The sequence below is a fragment of the Pseudochaenichthys georgianus genome, chromosome 12 (genome assembly GCF_902827115.2).
Source record: "Pseudochaenichthys georgianus chromosome 12, fPseGeo1.2, whole genome shotgun sequence".
Lineage (NCBI taxonomy): Eukaryota > Metazoa > Chordata > Actinopteri > Perciformes > Channichthyidae > Pseudochaenichthys > Pseudochaenichthys georgianus.
Window position 1 is genome coordinate 30,689,007 of NC_047514.1, and position 22,780 is coordinate 30,711,786.

The 22,780-nt window shown below is 42.3% G+C and overlaps 1 protein-coding gene across 1 annotated transcript in view; it reads right to left on the reverse strand.

The window, feature by feature from the left end:
- Positions 1 to 22,780, reverse strand: part of LOC139434889 (rab9 effector protein with kelch motifs) — a 147,265-nt gene that overhangs the window by 61,191 nt on the left and 63,294 nt on the right. The window contains 6 exon segments of the mRNA XM_071204932.1: positions 14,432 to 14,480; positions 17,463 to 17,550; positions 17,637 to 17,722; positions 17,813 to 17,894; positions 18,935 to 18,981; positions 18,984 to 19,019. Coding sequence (XP_071061033.1) covers positions 14,432 to 14,480; positions 17,463 to 17,550; positions 17,637 to 17,722; positions 17,813 to 17,894; positions 18,935 to 18,981; positions 18,984 to 19,019 — 388 coding nt within the window.

Here is a 22,780-nt window from a genome sequence, read left to right on the forward strand (position 1 = left end):
GCGACGTTGAGGCGCATCTTAAACTGCTGGCTAAAGATAAACGTAAATACAGTAGGATTGTTATTCACATCGGTGGTAATGATGTTCGTTTACGCCAATCAGAATGCACAAAACTTAATGTGGAGTCGGTGTGTAGTTATGCTAAAACAATGTCGGACACCGTAATCTTCTCTGGTCCCCTCCCCAATCTGATCAATGATGACATGTATAGCCGCATGTCATCATTTCAGCGCTGGTTGTCTTGGTGGTGCCCAGCAAACAATGTGGGCTTCGTAAATAATTGGACAGCCTTCTGGGGAAAACCTGGTCTGATTAAGAGAGACGGCATTCACCCTACTTTGAAAGGTGCAGATCTCATTTCGGCAAACATTTCAGGGCTTTGTGGACGTAATCCATGACAAACTGGAGTTGAGACCAGGAGGCAGAGTCGCAGTCTTACACGCTTCTCTGCGCTCTCTCCTAGGCAGTCACCCATAGGAATCCCGAACCCAATAAAATACCCAATATTAGCGGTGTGTGTGTCTGCCCAAGGACAATTTAAGGTAAAACCTAATAGAGGTGTCATACATAATAACCTAATAAAAGTAAATGTAACAACTACTACAGTGCAACAAAACAGGAAGATTAAATGTGGTCTCTTAAACATAAGATCTCTAGCATCTAAAGCAATATTGGTAAATGATTTAATATCAGATTATAATATTGATATATGCTGTCTCACTGAAACTTGGTTGAGACATGAAGAATATGTCAGCATAAATGAGGCCACTCCACCCAGCCATGTCAACACTCATATTGCTCGAGGCACGGGCCGAGGAGGTGGAGTTGCAGCAATCTTTGACTCAAGTTTACTTATCAATACTAAACCAAAATGTAATTATACCTCTTTTGAAAGCCTCGTTTTTAGTCTTACGCATCCGACCTGGAAAACTTTGCAGCCAATCTTATTTGTTAGTGTATCGTACACCAGGTCCTTATTCAGAATTCTTATCAGAATTCTCTGAGTTTTTATCAACTTTGGTTCTTAAAACAGACAAAGTCATTATCGTAGGTGACTTTAATATTCATGTTGACGATGATAAAAATAGCCTTACTGTTGCATTTAACTCTATATTAGATTCTGTTGGTTTCTGTCAGAGTGTAAATAAACCAACCCACTGTTATAATCACACTCTCGACCTTGTTCTGACTTATGGTATTGAAATTGAGCAACTATTAGTCGAACCGCATAATCCTGCTTTATCCGACCATTTCTTAGTAACTTTTGAAGTACTGTTACTAGACTACAAAGCATTAGTCAAAAGCTCTTGCAGCAGAAACCTATCTGTTAGTGCTATAGCCACATTTAAGGAAGAGATTCAACCAATACTTAACTCGATAGCATGTCTGCATGTAGGGGAGGAAACTTATACAAAATGTACACCACCCCAAATTGATCATGTTGTTGATAGTGCTATAGATGCGCTGCGAATACAATTAGATTCTGTTGCTCCTTTGAAAAAGAAGAAAATAAAACAACATAGATTAGCTCCATGGCATAATGCCGAAACCCGCAAAATAAAGCAAAAGTCTAGACAACTTGAAAGGATATGGCGTTCCACTAAACTTGAAGAATCTCGTTTAATTTGGCATATTACTCTCAATGAATATAAGAAAGCACTGCGTAAAGCGAGAGCAGCCTACTACTCTTCATTAATAGATGAGAATAAGAATAATGCAAGATTTCTTTTCAGCACTGTAGCCAGGCTGACAGAGAGCCACAGCTCGATTGAGCCTTCTATTCCCTTAGCACTCAGTAGTAATGATTTTATGTGCTTTTTTAACGATAAAATTGTTACTCTTAGAAACAAAATTAATGACCTCTTGCCTTCGACCAGTATAGTGTTATCAACAGCTCCCGGAATCGTAAGTTCTAATATTACACTAGATAGTAAACTAGAATGCTTTTCAGCCATTAACCTTGAACAATTACATTCAATGATTCTCTCTTCTAAACCATCAACGTGTATGTTAGACCCAATTCCAACTAAGCTGTTGAAGGAAGTTTTTCCATTAATTAGCACTTCTTTATTAAATATTATGAATATGTCTTTATTATCAGGCTATGTTCCACAATCATTCAAAGTAGCAGTGATAAAACCGCTTCTTAAAAAGCACAACCTCGATCCAGAGGTTTTAGCCAACTATAGACCTATTTCTAATCTTCCGTTCCTCTCAAAAATTCTTGAGAAAGCGGTCGCAAAACAGTTGTGTGATTACTTAAAAAACAATGATTTATTTGAAGATTTTCAGTCTGGCTTTAGAACACATCATAGCACAGAGACAGCTCTGGTTAAAGTCACAAATGATATTCTAATAGCCTCAGACAAGGGACTTGTCTCTATTCTTGTTTTGCTCGATCTTAGTGCTGCATTTGATACTATCGACCATGATATCCTATTGCAAAGACTAGAGCACTTAGTTGGCATACAGGGAACTGCTTTAGGCTGGTTTAGGTCCTATCTATCTGAACGCTCTCAGTTTGTACGTGTTAACGATGAATCTTCCACGCAAACCAAAGTTAGCCATGGAGTGCCACAGGGCTCAGTGCTCGGACCTATTTTGTTCACATTATATATGCTTCCGTTAGGCAATATTATAAGGAATCATTCTGTAAACTTTCATTGTTATGCGGATGATACTCAACTATATTTATCAATCAAGCCTGATGAAATTAATCATCTAAATAAAATTCAAGACTGCCTTAAGGACTTAAAAACGTGGATGACCTTAAACTTTTGATGTTAAACACGACCAAAACTGAAGTTATTGTACTTGGCCCGAAGAATCTACGAAACAAATGATCTAAAGACATACTAACTATGGATGGCATTAATTTGGCCTCCAGTGAGACTGTAAGGAATCTTGGTGTTATATTTGATCAGGATTTATCCTTTAACGCCCACGTAAAATCAATTTCAAGGACCGCCTACTTCCATCTACGTAACATTGCAAAAATCAGGCATATCTTGCCTCAAAACGATGCAGAGAAACTAGTCCATGCATTTGTTACTTCTAGGCTGGATTATTGTAACTCTTTATTATCAGGGAGTACCAAGAAGTCAATCAAGTCGCTTCAGCTGATTCAAAATGCTGCGGCTCGTGTACTAACCAGAGTTAGGAAAAGGGACCACATTACTCCTGTTCTGGCTGCCTTACACTGGCTCCCTATAGAACACAGGATAGAATTTAAAATTCTTCTTCTCGCCTACAAAGCCCTTAATGGGCAGGCGCCATCTTACCTTAAAGAACTCATTATACCCTACTGTCCTACTAGGGCATTGCGTTCCAAGAATGCAGGGTTGTTGGTTGTTCCTAGAATCTTTAAAAGTACAATGAGAGCCAGAGCCTTTTCTTATCAAGCTCCACATTTGTGGAATCAGCTTCCAGTTTGTGTTCGGGCGGCAGACACCCTATCCGTTTTTAAGAGTGCGCTTAAGACCTTCCTTTTTGATAAAGCTTATAGTTAGGGCTGATTAGATTCAGCCCCTAGTTTTGCTGATATAGGCTTAGTTTGTCGGGGGACATCTTACTTCTTCCTTCTCTCTGTCTATACCCGTGTACACTCATGTTCCGATTAACCCAGCTTCCCCAAATGTCTTTCTTTTTGGTGTCTATATACGCTGGGATCCGGAGTCATGGATGACCCTGCGGTCCTGTGTCCTGGATCGCGAGCGCTGGATCTTGAGTCGTGGCTGAGGTCCTGGATCATAGGTCCTGGATGGATATCCTCGTGGATTCATCTTCCTATTATACACACATGCATTTCCAAACATTTGGACTACCTATGTTGCAAATGTATTATCTTTTCAATTTAAACACGGCATCTATTGCACGTCTGTCCGTCCTGGGAGAGGGATCCCTCCTCTGTTGCTCTCCCTGAGGTTTCTCCCATTTTTCCCTTTAAACTGGGTTTTCTTTGGAAGTTTTTCCTTGTACGATGTGAGGGTCTAAGGACAGAGGGTGTCGTATTGTCATACTGATATTCTGTACACACTGTGAAGACCACTGAGACAAATGTAACATTTGTGATATTGGGCTATATAAATAAACATTGATTGATTGATTGATTGATTGACTGAGTGAAGTCTTGCAGGCACATTGCCTTGTTTTTTGTTTATTAACACTGACAGTGTATTTTTGTGATCTCCATAATATGTTATATTTGGTAAGGATAGATATATTGATAGAAAGTATTATTTGATAGCGTTATGTGTTTATAGATAACAACCTGTCCTTCACTGCAAACATAGCTGCTACAACCCGCTGCTGCAGATACACGCTTTACAACATCAGGAGGATGCGTCCCCAGCTGACACAGAAAGCGACGCAGGTTCTGGTCCAGGCTCTCATCATCTCACGCCTAAACTACTGCAACTCCCTCCTGGCTGGTCTACCTGCATGTGCCATCCGACCTGCAGCTCATTCAGAATGCAGCGGCTCGTCTGGTCTTCAACCTTCCTAAATTCTCCCACACCACGCCGCTCCTCCGCTCCCTCCACTGGCTTCCGGTAACTGCTAGAATCCACTTCAAGACAATGGTACTTGCGTACCATGCTGCGAATGGATCTGGCCCTTCCTACATCCAGGACATGGTTAATCGTACACCCCAGCACGTGCACTCCGCTCTGCATCAACCAAACGGCTCGCTGCACCCTCACTGTGAAGGGGACCCAAGTTCCCATCAGCAAAAACACGTGGGTTTGCTATCCTGGCTCCAAAATGGTGGAATGAGCTCCCCATTGACATCAGGACAGCAGAAAGCTTACACATCTTCCGGCGCAGACTGAAAACTCATCTCTTTTGACTCCACTTCGAGCAATAGAACTATTAACAAAGCACTTATGGACTGGCTTATCTAAAGCCAGTTGAGGAGCACTTGAAATGTTTTTGCTCTATGAAGCCTGATGTACTTATATGATTCTGTTTTCTTCAAGTTTGTATTTTGTTGGTCGAACGCACTTATTGTAAGTCGCTTTGGATAAAAGCGTCAGCTAAATGCAATGTAATGTAATAATTTATATTGACTATGTTGAATTTCTCCTTGAGATACAGTCATTGACTGTGACGGACAGATAACTTAAATGGAGAAATGTGATGTTTGTAAAGTTCAGCTATTTGAATGTAACTGTGTACTTTGAATTTTGAATAAGAAGCATTCCAGACGATCAACCGGATCCTGTGTATAATTATTGCTGCTGCACTTTTCTGTTTTCTACAGAAATCATTTATTGTTGCTGTGGTACCCAAGCTTTTGGGACCCGTAACAAAAAATGTTGTGCAGCTGAGTGTCAAGAACTGCTTCAAATAGTGATAGGATTAATTGTAGTGCTCCACCTGTATACATGTATGTTTGTTTGTTTGTTTGGTAATTTGAGTAAATTTCCATTGTGATTGACATAATTGTTGTTTTCTATGGTTGCCAATTGACCCACCGTCAGTGGTTCATGAACAGTTCATGTACATGAACAGTTCATGAACAGTTCATAGCCAGCCATTGAATTATATTCAGTGACTGGGTATGAACTGTTCATGAACGGTTCATGAAGTTGTCATGAACAATTCTTGATATGTTCATGAACAATTCTTGAAATGTTCTTGGTTGAATATCCCTACGCACTCACTGAAAACTCCATTTCATGAATTGTTCATGAACCATTCCAGCACAGGAGTTTCATGAGTAGTTCATGAACTGCCCTAGTGCCATTTAATGTTCATGTCACTTTCATGAACAGTTCATCAACTTTGTTATGAGCTGTTTATGAGCTGTTCATGAATATGGTTCACTAATATTTCATGAACTTTTCATGACAAGTTCATGAACAGTTCACTATCATCTCACTGGGGTAGTACCGGCTAGCGGGTACTTTTTCCCTTTTTTTCCGGCCCCATAAAATCGTGGTTCTTTTTTATCAGATCAGGCCAGGGCTGTGACGTCAACACTCTCGACTGCTGATTGGTCAGAGAGAATCGTCACAAGATCGCGCGCGAGTTCATCCCTAGCGTCGCATATATATTTAGAAGCAAGCTTGCAGCATTTTTATAAACAGCATTTTGTAAACGGAGGAGCTACAAAAATGTCTACGTTTGTTAAGAAAAGCTCACCGTGGTCGACCGAGGAGGTGACGACGTTCCTTCATCTCATTGGGGATGATAAAATCCAGCGGGAGCTCGACGGAACAACAAGAAATGTAAAAGTGTTTCAGGATGTCTCTGCACAGATGTCCGAACGCGGATTTTCGAGGACTTTCCTGCAGTGTAGGGAAAAACTTAAAAAGATGAAGAGTGAATATCGCCTAATAAAGGACAACAATAACACGAGTGGTTCGACTTGTTGGACCAGATTTACGGCCACAGACCGGCCAACGTTGGCAGGGAGGGAGGCCTGGACTCTGCAACGGCTTTACTGGAGTCCCTGCAAGGTACGCTCACTTCTAACAAAGAAGTCTATTTTATCCTTACATTAATGTTCGACAACCCGTACTTTTATGGAGCCTCGAAGAGCTACATAGCTAGGCAGATAGCCTTAGCTAGAGCTATTGTTTGCTAACACCATATGTGCCATTGTTTACGTTCAGTTTTTCTTTTCTATAGTTGTTGTTGCTATTTAGTATTGTGCTGCAGTAGTTTGTGGAATTAACAAGTCATTTTGCTGTTCTAGATGATTACATTGGGACTTGTGAGGAGGAACATTCCCGAACAACAGGTGATGGCAGTGTTCCGTCCACATCGTCATTGAATCCAGAACGGACCCCAGCTCGACCACAGACACCAGCCGAAAACCCTAACCCGACTCAACCACCAACACCGAGTGCCATCACGACACCGCAGCGTGTGGTTCTAGCAGGGGCGCCGCCAGGGATTTTGGGCCCCATGAAAATATATCACATTGGGCCCCACCACCAGGCACAGGCCACTTTGTTTATAAATTACCTCGAGGGCCGTATCAAATGGTCTAGCGGTCCGTATATGGCCCGGGGGCCGGAGGTTCCCCACCCCTGCTTTAATATAATAACATTAGTATTAATATCATAGCCAAAATGTCTGTGATTAACATTTTGTTTTCAGACTGATCACTAAATGCTTCAAACTGTCCATCATCCTAAATAGACTAAAATCAGTTTTTTGTTTTATATAGATCATTGGCTATGTGGGAAAATACTGTGTTTGAAATGTATCATTTAAATTAGATGTTAGCTTTTTGTTTTATATATATATATATATATATATTGTATTCCAGTCTCCCTTCAGATATGTTAAGTGGCATGTCATTCAACACAATGCTGCTCACCTCCTTCAGTTTGGGGAAAAGCTGGTTCAGGTTCAGCCTTATGGGGGGACAGGGCTGCTGAGCCTAAAGATGGATCTGTTGCTCCTGGCACCAGGGGGAGGGACAACTGATTTAGTATGAATAGGCGCTAAAAATGTGCCTGCATTTATTAAAGGTAGGTAGGTAGGTAAGAATGGAGAAACCAGCTCGAATGCGCTAGAATTTGAAAGTACACAACCGAAAAAAATCTGCCCCTTCCTTCAGAGTTCCTTACAGAGCCCCTCCTCCAGCACACACAAACGCGCACATGACCAATGAGGGCACGAGATAAGCTTGTGCACAGATGGAAGGCTGACAGGCAGGTAGGCCATCCAGTTACTTTAGCCGGGCCAGCTCAGATGATTGGTCGTGCTTTTTACAGCGCCACAGCTTCCACAGATGACATGTTTGTATGTATTTATTGTCAAAGCACTTAATATATTCATTGCTATCGGGACGTTAAGAGCATTCCATGGAATATAACAACGTGTTTCTGAAGTGAATTACCTACCATATCTTTAAATGTCAGCTAAAAGAGCAGTGAAATGAAAGACCTCTGCATTTGCTGTAAAGATATTAACAGTACTTAATGTCAGCTTAGTAAACAAAAAAACATTAGCTAACAGAATCATTTCCACCACTCATGGACCACACCCACCTTTTCTTGTGAAAACTGGGTGACATACTGTCGCCCTTTAGTCCCTCTCTCTTGTCTTTCTCTCCTTTCTCTTCTTTTCTTAGAGCCTGACTTTGTTGGTCGTTGAAACATGGTACAACACATGTATGTAGGCTAAGTACTAGCATCCCTCCTCACATGCTTTCACTCTCTGCAAGTGCCGGTGCCGCACCGCGTTTGGAGGCAGGACCAAACCATTACATGTAAATAGAAGGGGGTGTACAGAGGCTTTGGGTAATTAATTTTTGGAAGAAAATAAGTTAAATGAATCGTAAGTTTAGTGAGTCATTTATCAATATAACGTTCTATTAATGTTAATTATTGAGGATTGATGAAAGGTTACTTACATTTTTTTCTTAATGTTCTGAACATTTTGGGGCCCCTGTCAGTCATGGGCCCTTAGAATCGTCCTAACTTTTCACCCCCTTACGGCGCCCCTGGGTTCTAGGTAAGAAATAGAAATGGCAAAACGACTGGAATTGTGTTTTGTTTTTTTAAACCTTGGATCATCCATCGTCAGTAATTAAAATAAGCTATACCACTGTGTGGAAATGCTCTGTTTCAAGTAAAGTCTTAGCTAGTAAGCAGCTAGTACAGTTGTGTGTGACATCCTATCATATACATATATTTATATTCATTATCAACAGGCTGGACATAATGTAATTCACTTTCACAATCACTGTAAACATCTAGGGCCAGAACTTTCTTTAGTTCACCTTACTGTTGTTCTGTTTATACATGTTATTCTTATATCCTTGTGTGACCTGTACCTGTCCTGTGTGTTTTCCTTATTGCTAATTATTATCTTATTGTCACCCAGGCAAGAGCAAACGAGGAGGAGAGGATCGGGCCTAGCAGGAACGGCACCATGAACAGCACATGGCCCAGCAGGAACAGCACCTGGACTGGGCCAAAGCGTCTGCTGAGCGGAGATGGGAGTTGGATGCGGCCTTGAGAAGGGAGGAGGTCGCCTTGAGAAGGGAGGAGGCAAGGGAGGAGGCCGCCTTGAGAAGGGAGGAGGCCGCTCAAACAGAGACCTTCAACCTAGCCTTCCTGCGCACTCTTGGCGAGGTGCTAGGGGGACTGGGCAGCCGACGTGGCCCGTCTCCTCCTCGTCCAACTTAAAATAACATTAATAGTTATTGTACATATTATATATATTTTTTCTAGTTACTTTTTAAATTTGTACTTTCTTGTTTATTTATGTTCTTTAAAATGTTCATTTTATTTGTACAATGCCATGTATATTTATGCTGGCTGCAATACAGTTTATAATTTTTAATTTGTATTGTTTAATGGCATGCCTTTTTGATACACCATTTTTTTTTTGTATACTGCCATCATTAAAGTACTTCTTTGACTTATCTTATCTCTTGTTGATAATGAATGGCACCCAACAGAAAAAAAATCAGATTCACATAATCTTTATTTAGAGAAGATATAAACATACATGAATTTATAAAGCAATAACAAACACCATCAGTTAGGAAAAAGCCCCTTACTTTTAAGAGATTTAAAGCAAGACATTGAGTTTGCTAGCTTGAGGTCCTCCTCTAAAACATTATTACATGTTTATTTTGTAATAGTATTAAGAATACATGATAAATATATAATACATGTAGACATTTCTCAATTGTAATACCCTCGTTCTATTAGACTCAAACAACACATTCCTTATATATTTCAAAGACGAGAGAACAAGAAACCTATAACCCATTCAAGCAAGCTTTTAACATGTCTAGAAGAAAGATTGAGGTTATATTTTAATATATTTTATATTGTGGATACTTTAGCCTCCATCCAAGTTTACAATTGTCCACACTATTTTACACTTGCATTTATGAATATAGTTTTGCTGTGTTTTACACTTTAGTATTTATGTTTATAGTTAGCTTTGATATTCGCTTAATTTCTTAGAAAGATTTTATTTTCATGATCTGATATTTCCTCAACTGTTATTATGGGGCAGTACTTACTGGTGCTTGAAATTCAAATATTCAATTCAGATAATATTTGTTTAAAACATTTGACAAACACATGTATATGAAAAAAAGGATTTATTTATGTTCAATACAATGAATGCAATACAATGCATATTTAGGTATTCAGGTAGCGCATCAAACCCTCTCTGATGTCAGTGCCCTCCTCCTCTGCACCTTGAGCCGCTGCTACCCCAGGCTCTGCGGCTGCTGCTGCATCCCACCCATCACCATAGTCCTCTCCATGACTCTCGCAGAGGTTATGCAGAGCACAGCATGTCAGCACCATGGATTTCACAAGTTTAACATCACAGTCATTTCTTTTCATGAGGCAACGCCACCTTCCCTTCAGTCTACCAAATGCGTTCTCAACCACAACCCGTGCGCTGCAAATTTTCTTGTTGTATACGACATGTTCTGCTGTCAGCCGTCCAGTGTCTGGGAAGGGTTTTAAGAGCCAGCTTTGCAAGGGATAGGCATTGTCTCCAAGCATGTAATAGCCAGCATTCACCCCACCAATGTCCCTGGTGCAAGGTGGAAAGTAGTTGCCACGACTGGCTAACTCCCACAATGAGGACAGCCTCAAAACCCGAGCGTCATGCAAGCTCCCAGGCATTCCTGCAAACACATTCCAGAAATGTCCCTTTCCATCTACAACTCCTTGAAGGATGATGGAGTGCCAGCCTTTCCGGTTGAAATAGTCACAGTGGTATTCCTGTGGTGCCAAGATGGGTATGTGTGATCCATCAATAGCACCTACGCACTGAGGGAGCCCCCACCTGTTCTCAGTGTAGGCAGCCATTTCTGCAAACTTCTGCACGTCTGGTGAACGAATTAGTTCCGGTACTAACAACGCCTCTGCAGCAGCACAGAAGTCTCGCACACACCGGCACACGGTGGTGTTGCTCACTCCGAAAAGATGTCCAATGCTTCTGTACTCTGAGCCGGTAGCAAGCTTCCACAGTGCGATGGCCACTCTCTTCTTTAGAGGTATACACACGCAGAACGTTGTGTCCCGTCTCTCCATCGCTGGCCGCAGTTTGTTGCACAGGTAGGTGTAGGTTTCCTCAGACATCCTGAAGTTATCCACCCACTGAGTGTGTGTGAAAGATGGAACAATCACAGACCACCACTCGGTAGCTCGGTCGAGCATCCGAACACATGGTCTGCGGCGACGTAACTTCTGAAATACACAAACAAAAGCATACATATTTTAATACGTAAAAGTGGTAGCTACAATTAATTAAATATTTGAAACACTTTGGTCGTATTGTGAGCGTGAGCCTAAACACATGGCTAGTTAGCGAACGTTAGCTTACCGAGTAGTAAGTCCTGTTGTAGTCTCTGCAGCGTTGTAGGACTTCCAAAACTCTCTCGTCAGCTTCTTCTGCATCTCGTCTTGCTATACGCAGCCTACTTTGAAACATCACTTTCCTGCTTGCTGTGATCACTTTCCTTCTTGCTGTGATAACAAGCCACACACCAAGAAACAAGTAAACGATCGCTTCCACATCCTCCATTGTTGTGTGTGTTTTGTGAGTTGTGTCGCATTGAAGATGACGCCACTGCAGTTTTACTCAGCGTCGCTCCGCCCAAAAAGCCCGCCAAAAAGCTGATCGCCCCGCCTACACTGCGTTGCTACCCCAGGTCCTAAACTGTAATGGAAATGCGCCACGGCCTCGGCCGGCCAGCGAGGCAGCCCGAGGCCTGAGCGAGGACGCTTAGGGACGCTTAAACGGGGCTACCCCGTTGCAGTGGAAATGCGCCATAAGTGCCTCCCCTCTCTCGTGCACGCGCTAGCTGCCAGAGCATGTGAAAAAACGAGAAGCATGGCTGCAAGTGGGAGTGCAGCTGCCGCTGCGCCTCGGCTTGTTGACAAAAAAGACGCCAGAAGTCTGTGAACGGGCCATTCAGGTGTTCAGAGCAGAGCTCCCTGTCGGAGCGGCAGAGCGTGATGTGCACTGAAAAGTTTTTCTGTCGCAATATTATTGTTGAGCAAACTTAACTAGCAAACTAGCATCACTATCTGCTAACGTTAGCTTTAGCCTTCGTTTTCTATTAGTTGTTTTCATAGGCTATACACGGAGGTGGTATAAGTATATATCTTGTACTTGAGTAAAAGTAGAAGTACTCAGGTCTTGTACTAGAAGCACCATAGTGTAGGAATACTCTGTTACAGTAAAAGTACTGCATTAAAAATGTTCCTCAAGTAAAAGTATTAAAGTAGCGACAGTAAAAGTAGTCATTGTGCAGATTGGTCCATTTCAGAATAATATATATGATATGTTTTATAATGATTGATCATGAAAGTGTTCTCAAAGCTGCAGCTAGTTTGAATGACTTTGTGTACTGAGTGCAGGGTAGCTTGTGGATTTACTCCAGGTGGAACTAAAGTCTAATTTAACACTTGATTATATTTCACATCATTCATCCACATCTGTGAAGTAACTAAAGGGATTAAATACATGTAGGGGAGGAAAAGTACACCATTATTTCTGAACTGTAGTGGATTAGAAGTACAAAGTAGCAAAAGAAACATTGAAATACTTAAATAAAGTACAAGTATCTCAAAATTGTACCCAAGTAGTACTTGAGTTTATGAACTTAGTTACTTTACACCAGTGGCTATAAAGATAGAAAGACTAAGCCTTGCACAGATGCATGAAAATACATTTTCAAAATGCTCAACAGTGCTGCCAAAATGTTAAACTCACTGCTACACAATTAAAATAAATGCTTTTATATATATTTATATTAGATGTGACTCTTTGGCGTTTCTGTTCTTAGTAACACTGCTGCTTTAGTTGTTCTGACTGCTAAAATCATGTTATTCCTAATTTTAAAGCCGATATTCCGTGTTTCCCCTTTTTTAAGAAAAGTATCGAAAAAGAATCAGAATCGCAATTCTTGACTTGGTATCGGTATCGAAACCAAAATGTTGGTATCGTGACAACACTAAGCCTAACTATAATGATCATATGAAGGTGTGCCTCGGAAATACTTGTTTACATAAATGGAGATCAAACTGTTTTGAGACCCACTGAGAGAACTTAGACTAAAGTTAACTATCTAAACACTGAGAGAGTCCTTTACCTCACTGCGCTGACGTTATCTGACAGGAGAGGACTTTCCTTTTACTTAGTTGGAGAAACAGCTTCTAATAGCCGTTAGCGCAGCAACAACAAGCTTGCTCTCTCTCTCTCTCTCGCTCGCTCGCTTACTCGTGCGCTCGTGCCACACACACAGATCCGAGCTTGAATGAAACACCCAGAAGTAGGATACTTGTACTGTACTGTAGCATATCATTTTCGAATCAATCATTTTTCAAATTATGAATTTCACATATATAAAAAAAACATACATTTATTGGGGCTGCTTAGCAGTTGCTAGCCAATTGTTGGTGTTGCTGTAGCAAGGACACGATGAATATTATAACATTTAATGTAGCCTTACTATGAAGGCTGACCTAAATACGGTGCTTTTCTACGGATTACCTTACCACTGCACTGGTAAGGTAAAACTAGGCCGATTAATAAGATGTGAAATGCTTTGTAACTTTGACCTGCTTGACTGAATACACAACAAACAATGAAGAAAGTTGAACCAATAAACACAAACTAACTGTATCACTATAACATGATGATGATGGTGATAAAGAATGCATCAGAACGTTCATAAAAAAAACAGCGCATTAAACAAACCATCATGCTCTTACTTTGAAAACCATGCGGAAATGTCGTCATCAGCAGGCCAACGTGGTTTCAGAAAATAACCGAGTGACACGAGTAGATTTTAGCCGAGACCGGCGGAAAGTTCGTCTCAAAACTCTGTGTGTGTAAAAAGACGATCCACGAGCAGAGATTTGAGATCCACGAGCAGAGATTTGAGATCCACGAGCAGAGATTTGAGATCCACGAGCACATTTTTGGTCGACAAATACAAAATGGATTCACAAATGCCTGATTGGAAGTTGTAAATGTTAAAGAGATATTCAAAGATCTTTTTTTATTTGTAAAAATATTTTGCGTATTTGCAGATCCGTTTTACATTTGCACATTTATTTGTGAGTTTGCAAATCTTTGAAATGCATTTGTGGTGTTTTACATTTACAAATCACATATTTACACACAAATAATTGTTATGTTCACACAAATAATTATGAGACATATCTAAGCCCATAAAACTGAGAGATGAGACTCAAACAGAGCGTGACATGAGACTGAAACGGCACACACACACACACACACACACACACACACACACGCACGCACGCACGCACGCACGCACGCACGCACGCACGCACGCACGCACGCACGCACGCACGCACACACACACACACACACACACACACACACACACACACACACACACACACACACACACACACACACACACACACACACACACACACACACACCAGCTGCTGACCTGTGGCTGACCCCCTGCAGACCAAACTCTGACAGAATCTCCTTCATCACTGTGGAGAAAACGTCCTGTTTTATTGTTTGTTACTGCTTCCCAGGATAAACCTTAGTTTTAATGACACCATGTCCAGCACCACCTAGCAGTAAAATGTTGGTGTATGTACGGTATAGTGATGAGAATATCGATAAAGATGAACATTACATCTCTTGAAGGAAAAGATGAGAGGGAACTTCCACATAAATTAACACAAAAAGTAAGGCCATTTGTGTTTGGTAGATTATTTATTTATTGTAACAATGCTTCTGGGCATTACATCTTATACCGTTGGAAAGCCTGTTTAATTACTTTTCAAATGGTGCCACATTTCTGAGGAACATGCAGCTGAGTATGTGGGTTGCGCCCATGAAAAATGTGACAAATCTCTACCCTTCAACCTCAAGACCACTTGCACTGGAACCTCAACATGTGGAGGAACATTATGTATGTTCAGAGCACTGGAACCTCAACATGTGGAGGAACATTATGTATGTTCAGAGCACTGGAACCTCAACATGTGGAGGAACATTATGTTCAGAGCACTGGAACCTCAACATGTGGAGGAACATTATGTATGTTCAGAGCACTGGAACCTCAACATGTGGAGGAACATTATGTTCAGAGCACTGGAACCTCAACATGTGGAGGAACATTATGTTCAGAGCACAGGAACCCCAACATGTGGAGGAACGTTATGTTCAGAGCACTGGAACCTCAACATGTGGAGGAACATTATGTTCAGAGCACTGGAACCTCAACATGTGGAGGAATATTATGTTCAGAGCACTGGAACCTCAACATGTGGAGGAACATTATGTTCAGAGCACTGGAACCTCAACATGTGGAGGAATATTATGTTCAGAGCACTGGAACCTCAACATGTGGAGGAACATTATGTTCAGAGCACTGGAACCTCAACATGTGGAGGAACATTATGTTCAGAGCACTGGAACCTCAACATGTGGAGGAACGTTATGTTCAGAGCACTGGAACCTCAACATGTGGAGGAACATTATGTTCAGAGCACAGGAACCTCAACATGTGGAGGCACATTATGTTCAGAGCACTGGAACCTCAACATGTGGAGGAACATTATGTTCAGAGCACTGGAACCTCAACATGTGGAGGAACGTTATGTTCAGAGCACAGGAACCCCAACATGTGGAGGAACGTTATGTTCAGAGCACTGGAACCTCAACATGTGGAGGAACATTATGTTCAGAGCACTGGAACCTCAACATGTGGAGGAATATTATGTTCAGAGCACTGGAACCTCAACATGTGGAGGAACATTATGTTCAGAGCACTGGAACCTCAACATGTGGAGGAATATTATGTTCAGAGCACTGGAACCTCAACATGTGGAGGAACATTATGTTCAGAGCACTGGAACCTCAACATGTGGAGGAACATTATGTTCAGAGCACTGGAACCTCAACATGTGGAGGAATATTATGTTCAGAGCACTGGAACCTCAACATGTGGAGGAACATTATGTTCAGAGCACTGGAACCCCAACATGTGGAGGAACATTATGTTCAGAGCACTGGAACCTCAACATGCGGAGGAACATTATGTTCAGAGCACTGGAACCTCAACATGTGGAGGAACATTATGTTCAGAGCACTGGAACCTCAACATGTGGAGGAAAGTTATGTTCAGAGCACTGGAACCTCAACATGTGGAGGAACGTTATGTTCAGAGCACTGGAACCCCAACATGCGGAGGAACGTTATGTTCAGAGCACTGGAACCTCAACATGTGGAGGAACGTTATGTTCAGAGCACTGGAACCTCTACATGTGGAGGAACATTATGTTCAGAGCACTGGAACCTCAACATGTGGAGGAACGTTATGTTCAGAGCACTGCCTTTAGCAAGTAGGATAGCTGCCAGAAGTTATCGTTTGGCTCAGGGGATGCGGATCAGTGAAACTTCCTGCAGACTCGTGGGGACTCAGAGCCGTTCACAGTGTTTCCGCCAGGGGGGCGTCTTGCCGTCATTTGACACCATAATTCAGCTCGTAACGCCCTGAACTCGAGCCGAGGGCGTCCATAAAAATAAATAATTTGAGAGAAGATCGAGAGTTTTTATCGCTTGAAATGGCGAAAAGTAAAAAGGACAAGGACATCCCTCTGTTGGAGGGGCAAAGGAGTCTGGTGGGATTATTTTCGCTGCCAGCAAAGCGCGTTCCTGTGACGGAAAAATACAAAACGCCGCCGCATTTTTCAAGGACCATGCCAGGAGGGGTGTCCCTGTCGGCAGGGAGACGTTAAGAGATGGTATAAGGGACGGCGCAATTCAAAATCGTGTGTGTGTGCATACGTATAGAGGATTTTGACGCTCTTGGTGACTCATATGACTCAAAGGACTAGTACGATCTGGATCTCTTCAACTGACTCAGAAGACCTTGAGTCCGTAAAAGGATCCGGATTTGCCATCTCTACTGCCTTGGGACAAATGCTGGTTGAAGAATGGGATGACATCCCACAGCAGTGTGTGAACAGGCTGGTGACCAGCTTGAGGAGGAGACGCTGTTGTGGCTGTGTTTGGTTCTTCCACACGCTACTGAGGCTGCTTGTTAAATGAATCAATTGTTAATAAATCAATTGTTGCCAATATTTCTTGTTTAATCAGACTTCAATCATCCAATCCTACAAACGCAACCAAACAAGAGTCAGCAGCGATACAAAGCTGTTTGGCATTGGCAGAGGACATTTGTCAAATTTGTCATGGGTCGAACCCACATACTCACATACTTCCAACGGTATAAGATTTATTGTCAAGAGACATTGTTACAACAAAGAAATGATCTACCAAACACAAATGTCCTTACTTTTTGTTCATAAGTTTAGTTACATTTTGAGTCTGTGTCAGGACAAACTTTACATTTTAGCTCCAGTGTTTTTGGATTGTTCTGTTCAACACTCTCAGATCTCCATAAATAGATAGTGTACATACATTTGAACATATTCATAGATGAAATATAAATGATGTACCTGGTTGTCTCTCTGAGGGGTTTATGAGTTTCATCACCTTCAAGTCATTAAACTCCTGCTCTTCATTTTCCCCTCCAAACACATACAACTGTCAACCAGAAATGTTTTATATTACAGGACATGCCAACAATAGATATCAATTATATAATTTTCAATGTTTAGTGGCACACTGACATGACTGTGGATGATGAAGGTGGTGTGTCCGTGTCGTCGGGCCGGAGGAATCCCAACGTACAGAGGAACCTTCCACTTCATCTTGGCTGCAGAGACACAATGTAAAGTACTTGAAGAACATAACTCATCCTTGGACTTTCTTTAATAATTCAATTATTCAGCAGCAACTCACTCACAAATACTGAGTTTATGGATTTCATTAGAAGACGTCTCTGTGCCGTCCTCATTTGTGCTTTTGCCACCAAACAGGTAGATATCCTTCATGGAGTTGAATAAAGTATAAAAACAAAGAAAATACATGGGGTAAAAACATTGACTGCATGTACAGGGTAAACATATACAACAACTTATTTCATTAATGTTTGAATCCTTTGATTGACTTATTATCTTCAGTCCTGAAATAGGTTTTTTTATACCCTGCCCCAAAGTTAGAAAACCCTATGAATACTTCAGACATCCCATCCGCTCCTGAATGCTATCCCTCGCTGTGACCTCTGTGGTTGCCATGGTTATGTGGAATCTATTTTTATATAACATTACAAGAGTGATTCTTGTTATTACATGATATGCTTATTGTGCTCATGAGATGTTGCTATGACTATAAAATAAATAGACACAATCACCAATTCGGTTGGATACGAAACGAAGGGAAAAGTCAGAAGAAAGTGTTAGCTTGCATTAGAAATGTTGCAAAAGCCAGGTGCAGACCCTGTAGAGACAACGAGTTATTGAGAAAAGGAGATCGCCCTGGCCTTGGGACAGTGTGTGAGCTCCCCGCCGACGCATAACTGGGAATCAGTGTAAATAGAGATTCCACTATCTATCGTAGAAGCTTCAGCAAAACAAATGGCGTAGGATAGCGTGACCAGAGTAGGGAGGGACCTTCACAGGCCGGCCGAATGCTGATTGGAGGTCGTGTTTCCAAGAGACTTTGTCTAAGTCTGTGCACCAACCAGGGAGACCACAGTCTAAACCATGGTCCTCCCCATCGAGTCTCAACCAATTCCTAAATGTACGGGGCAGAGCCCTGAATAATACAAATGTATTCACGCACAAGGTAGAATGCTTCTTTCCGGAAATATAGTTACAGATTACAGCTCTGCTGCCTGTGGTTTCTGTGACCGGACGGAGTCCTTGGCCAAGTGAAATATATCTTTTGCTCTCTTTTAATACATAGTTCAACTTAGAAGTTGTTTGTCTTTCCTGGAATTAAAGAACACAACAGTTACAAAGAGAGATGTGGTGGCAAATTCAAAAAGCTGAACCAACTTTGTGTGTTTCTTTGTGCGCATACGTACTTTGTCATGGTGTGCCGTCAGGGTTTGTCCACAGCAGGCTGCAGGGTTTCTCCCTTCACCTCCCATTTCTGCCACTCCAGGTTTTCTAAAAGCAAGAGACAGCACAAGGTCAAGAGTCTTCCCTTCCCACTGTACCTACGTTCTAGGTCCATGCCGGGGCTATGTTGGTTCCCAGTGAATTTAACTTGCAAAGCCCATAAGAACCAGAGGATCCAGGTCATGACTTCACCTTTAATGTTGATGTACCCCAGCGTGATATCAATTTACAACTACAATTCCCACTGGTTAAGGTTGAATGTGTGATTGGTACTATGTGCTTACAGTATATTGATAGCACCATATAGGGATTAATAGCAGTAAATGTACGGTTGCTTTCTGGGGATTTTTTTCTTTTTCTTATTTTCTTGTTAGAGTTCAAGAATGTTAGGTTGCATGTCTAGAATGCTCATTTCCATCAATAAACACTAAAAACATTAAAAACAATTATAGAATACTAAAATAAGTTATTGAAATCAATTCAGAATATTCTGTTACAATTACAAAATAGTAAAATTGTAGTTTGTTAAGTTTCGATTCTACAATGTTCCAACCCTACAATGTTATGATTATAAGTCTACAACGTTATAATTATAGAAAGTTGAGATGTCATTAAGAATGTGTATCTAAAATGTTACAATTATGACATATTACAGTTGTGGAAATCGTACAATTCTAGAATCCTACAATAAGTTCAGGTTTCCCGATTTTGACCATGTTACAATTCCAGAATGTTAAAGTTATAATTCTAGAATTGAACAATTGTGAAATATTGCAATTCTAGAATACAAACATTTTAGAATGTTACACAACTCTAGAATGTTAAGTTTAAGATCTCAAATGTTACTATTTAAAATATGTTGTTACATTTCTAGAATGTTACTGTGAGGCTCTCCGCTCACACAGGGTTCAAAGAAGGACGGAAAGAGCAGGGTTTGGGTTTAACACAGGCGTTTATTGTTTCCAAATCAAAGCACAAAACACGTTGCCCGTGTGGGATCCTTCACGGGTCCTTTTGTGTCCTTCCAGAATCCAGCCTACTGCAAGCCAGATCAGAACCAGGTTACCACGTGCTTTTATTCAGTGACTGATTACCCGATTCTGATCAGCTGTCCGGCCTCTGGCCGAGCCACTCCCTTCACTCCAGCAGCACGCGCGCCTCTAACACACCCCGCTGCCACAGTTACCAATCTTTAAAGTATAAAATATAGAATGTACAGTTCTAGAATGTGAAGTCACGATTCTAGAATGTGAAGTCACGATTCTAGAATGTTAACATTTTATTCATACAGTGTTCTTGATCTAAAGTGGTTAAGATTACATTTCTAAGATGTTACAAATATGCTAACACAAACTGAGTAGATTGACGTTAAAGTTGACTTTGATATGAAATGAAGAATTTTGTGAAACATTTTAAATTCGAGAATCAATCAATTTATTTATATAGCCCATATGACAAATGTTACATTTGTCTCAGTGGTCTTCACAGTGTGTACAGATATCAGTATGAACAATACGACACCCCTCTGTCCTTAGACCCTCGATCCTTAGACCCCTCACATCGTACAAGGAAAAACTTCCAGAGAAAACCCACAGTTTAAAGGGAAAAATGGAGAAACCTCATGGGAGAGCAACAGAGGAGGGATCCCTCTCCAGGACGGACAGGCGTGCAATAGATGCCGTTGTAAATCCAATAGATAATACAATTTTACGCATAGTAGACTAAGGGTGCTTCACACCAGACCACAGTTTGTTACATTGTTTCATTTTTCAGAAGGTTCGGTTTATGTCACACACGGGCAAAACCTCAAACGGGACTATCCACTTTAAACACAAGTCATGTGCACGGAAATGCTGTTCAACCATTGGTCAAGACAATTAAGGGGGTAAAAAACGCAAATCCCGGCAATTACTACCGGAGCCTCTGCCATGGAGCATCGGTACTTTCGGCAGGTTATTCTCATGCAGCTGGTTAATCTGGAGATCAACAGACACTAGCGGCCGCGCATATGATTATATAATCAGACAACGTCCCTGTTAAAAACATTATAACATAATGAGAGACGTTCTGCAGTCAGGAGGGCGTTTCACCGACGACAGGTGTTCTATATCGTATAAGGCTTCGCCCGCTAAGACTATAGTTATTTGGGTAATCCCCACTGCACGTGTGCAGCACTGACAGACTTATTCCATCGCCCACCTATGACGTGGGCCCCACCTCCGGGTCACTTCCGTATAAATAGGAAGTAGGCCCTACAATCCACTCCAACTTTTCTTCAGCACTCCGTTGCAGAAGCATTGACAGGCAAAACAAGTTCTTTTAAGAGCTACTTACTAAAAAGCAAACATTCCTGGTTCCCCTGGGCCCATCCTCCCTCTTCTCCGGACGGGAGAAACAGGGTGGGGGCCCGGTGTCAACCCGACATATAAGTTACGACCGGAGCTCACGGTGTGAGTCTTGCCGGGGATTAGAGCACGCAAACGCGGCTCTCACTCCCCAGGTGTCGTGCAGTCATTGCGTCCGTCTCCCTCTGGCCCACAGACAGTGGAGAGCGGACGCTCTCGCTGCTGCGGCCGAGGATGATTGGCTGGTCCAGGAGTCTTACTCTGTGGACCAAGCCCTTTATTTATTGGATCCGAGTGGCGGGCAGCAGTCAGGCGACTACTTCCCCTCCATTCACGGATCACCATGTGGTTCCCCCGCCCTGTCTCCCTCTCCTCCGGCGGGGGAGACAGGGCAGGGGCCCGGGGTCAGCCCGGTAGCCGAGCCTAGGTTCGGCTGCCGGGCTGACGACAGGTCAACGGGTCCCTCTATCCGCCATCACGGCTCTGCCGTCGATAGGCGGTATTCTCCAGGAACTCCCGGAGATCATCGGAAAGGTGAGCCGCCTAATAGATCATTCCCGCCGGTTGCAGGATAGCTCTCCTCTCTCGGTGATGACACTAAAGAAAAAGCTGCATAAGCGGCTGCCTCCAAAACTAGCCCTGATCGTTGGTTAGGCAGTCGCAGAGCTTACGGCTCAAACGCATCGCGTGTCTTTAAGAACCTGTCGGTGAATTAGACAGCCCGGGTTTGTTTCGCTATGTCACAGAGTGTGCCTCCTGACCCCACCTCCGCTCATTCCTCAAGCAGGTTGAGCGTGAACCTCATTATGTCGGCGGTTTAAACGAATGTTCGCCTAAACGGCGGGACATGAGATGGAGAAGCCGCTTGCGTGAATACAGGCGTGTGGAGGTGCATAAGCATGCCAGCTGTTTGTTACCTGTCGGTTAAAACAGACAGCGGGGGCTCACTGTTTGAGCCGGCTGTAACCTGTTGGGTTAGCGGCAAGCCGGGGGCTCGCGCAGTAGACAAGCCGAGCTGTAATTAAGCCAGCTCGGTTGATTATGACCAGCTAGTGGGGCTTGGACGGTTAAACCTGATGCTCCTAACCTGTCGGTTATAGGCAGCACGGTTTTTCCTCTGTCCCAGACGTACGGTGGCCCTGAAGTGCAAGACACCACAGCATTTCAGAAAACACCACAGCATTTCACAAAACACCACAGCATTTCACATTGGACGGAAAGGGTATTCCTTTAGGGAGAACACTTCTTGTTTGTGATTGGACAGAGCCAGCCAGAGAGGCACTGCTGTGATTGGTTGTTTTTGCTGCCAGTCAAGAAATGACGCTTGTGATTAGCCCAACACATCAGCCGTTAGCTCAGCTGTTAGCACACACTCAGAGCTCACAGCTCCTCATATCTGTTCAGAAACTGGACAACAGTTAAACATGTACAAACCACAGACTGTCTGTGTCATGGTGAATACAG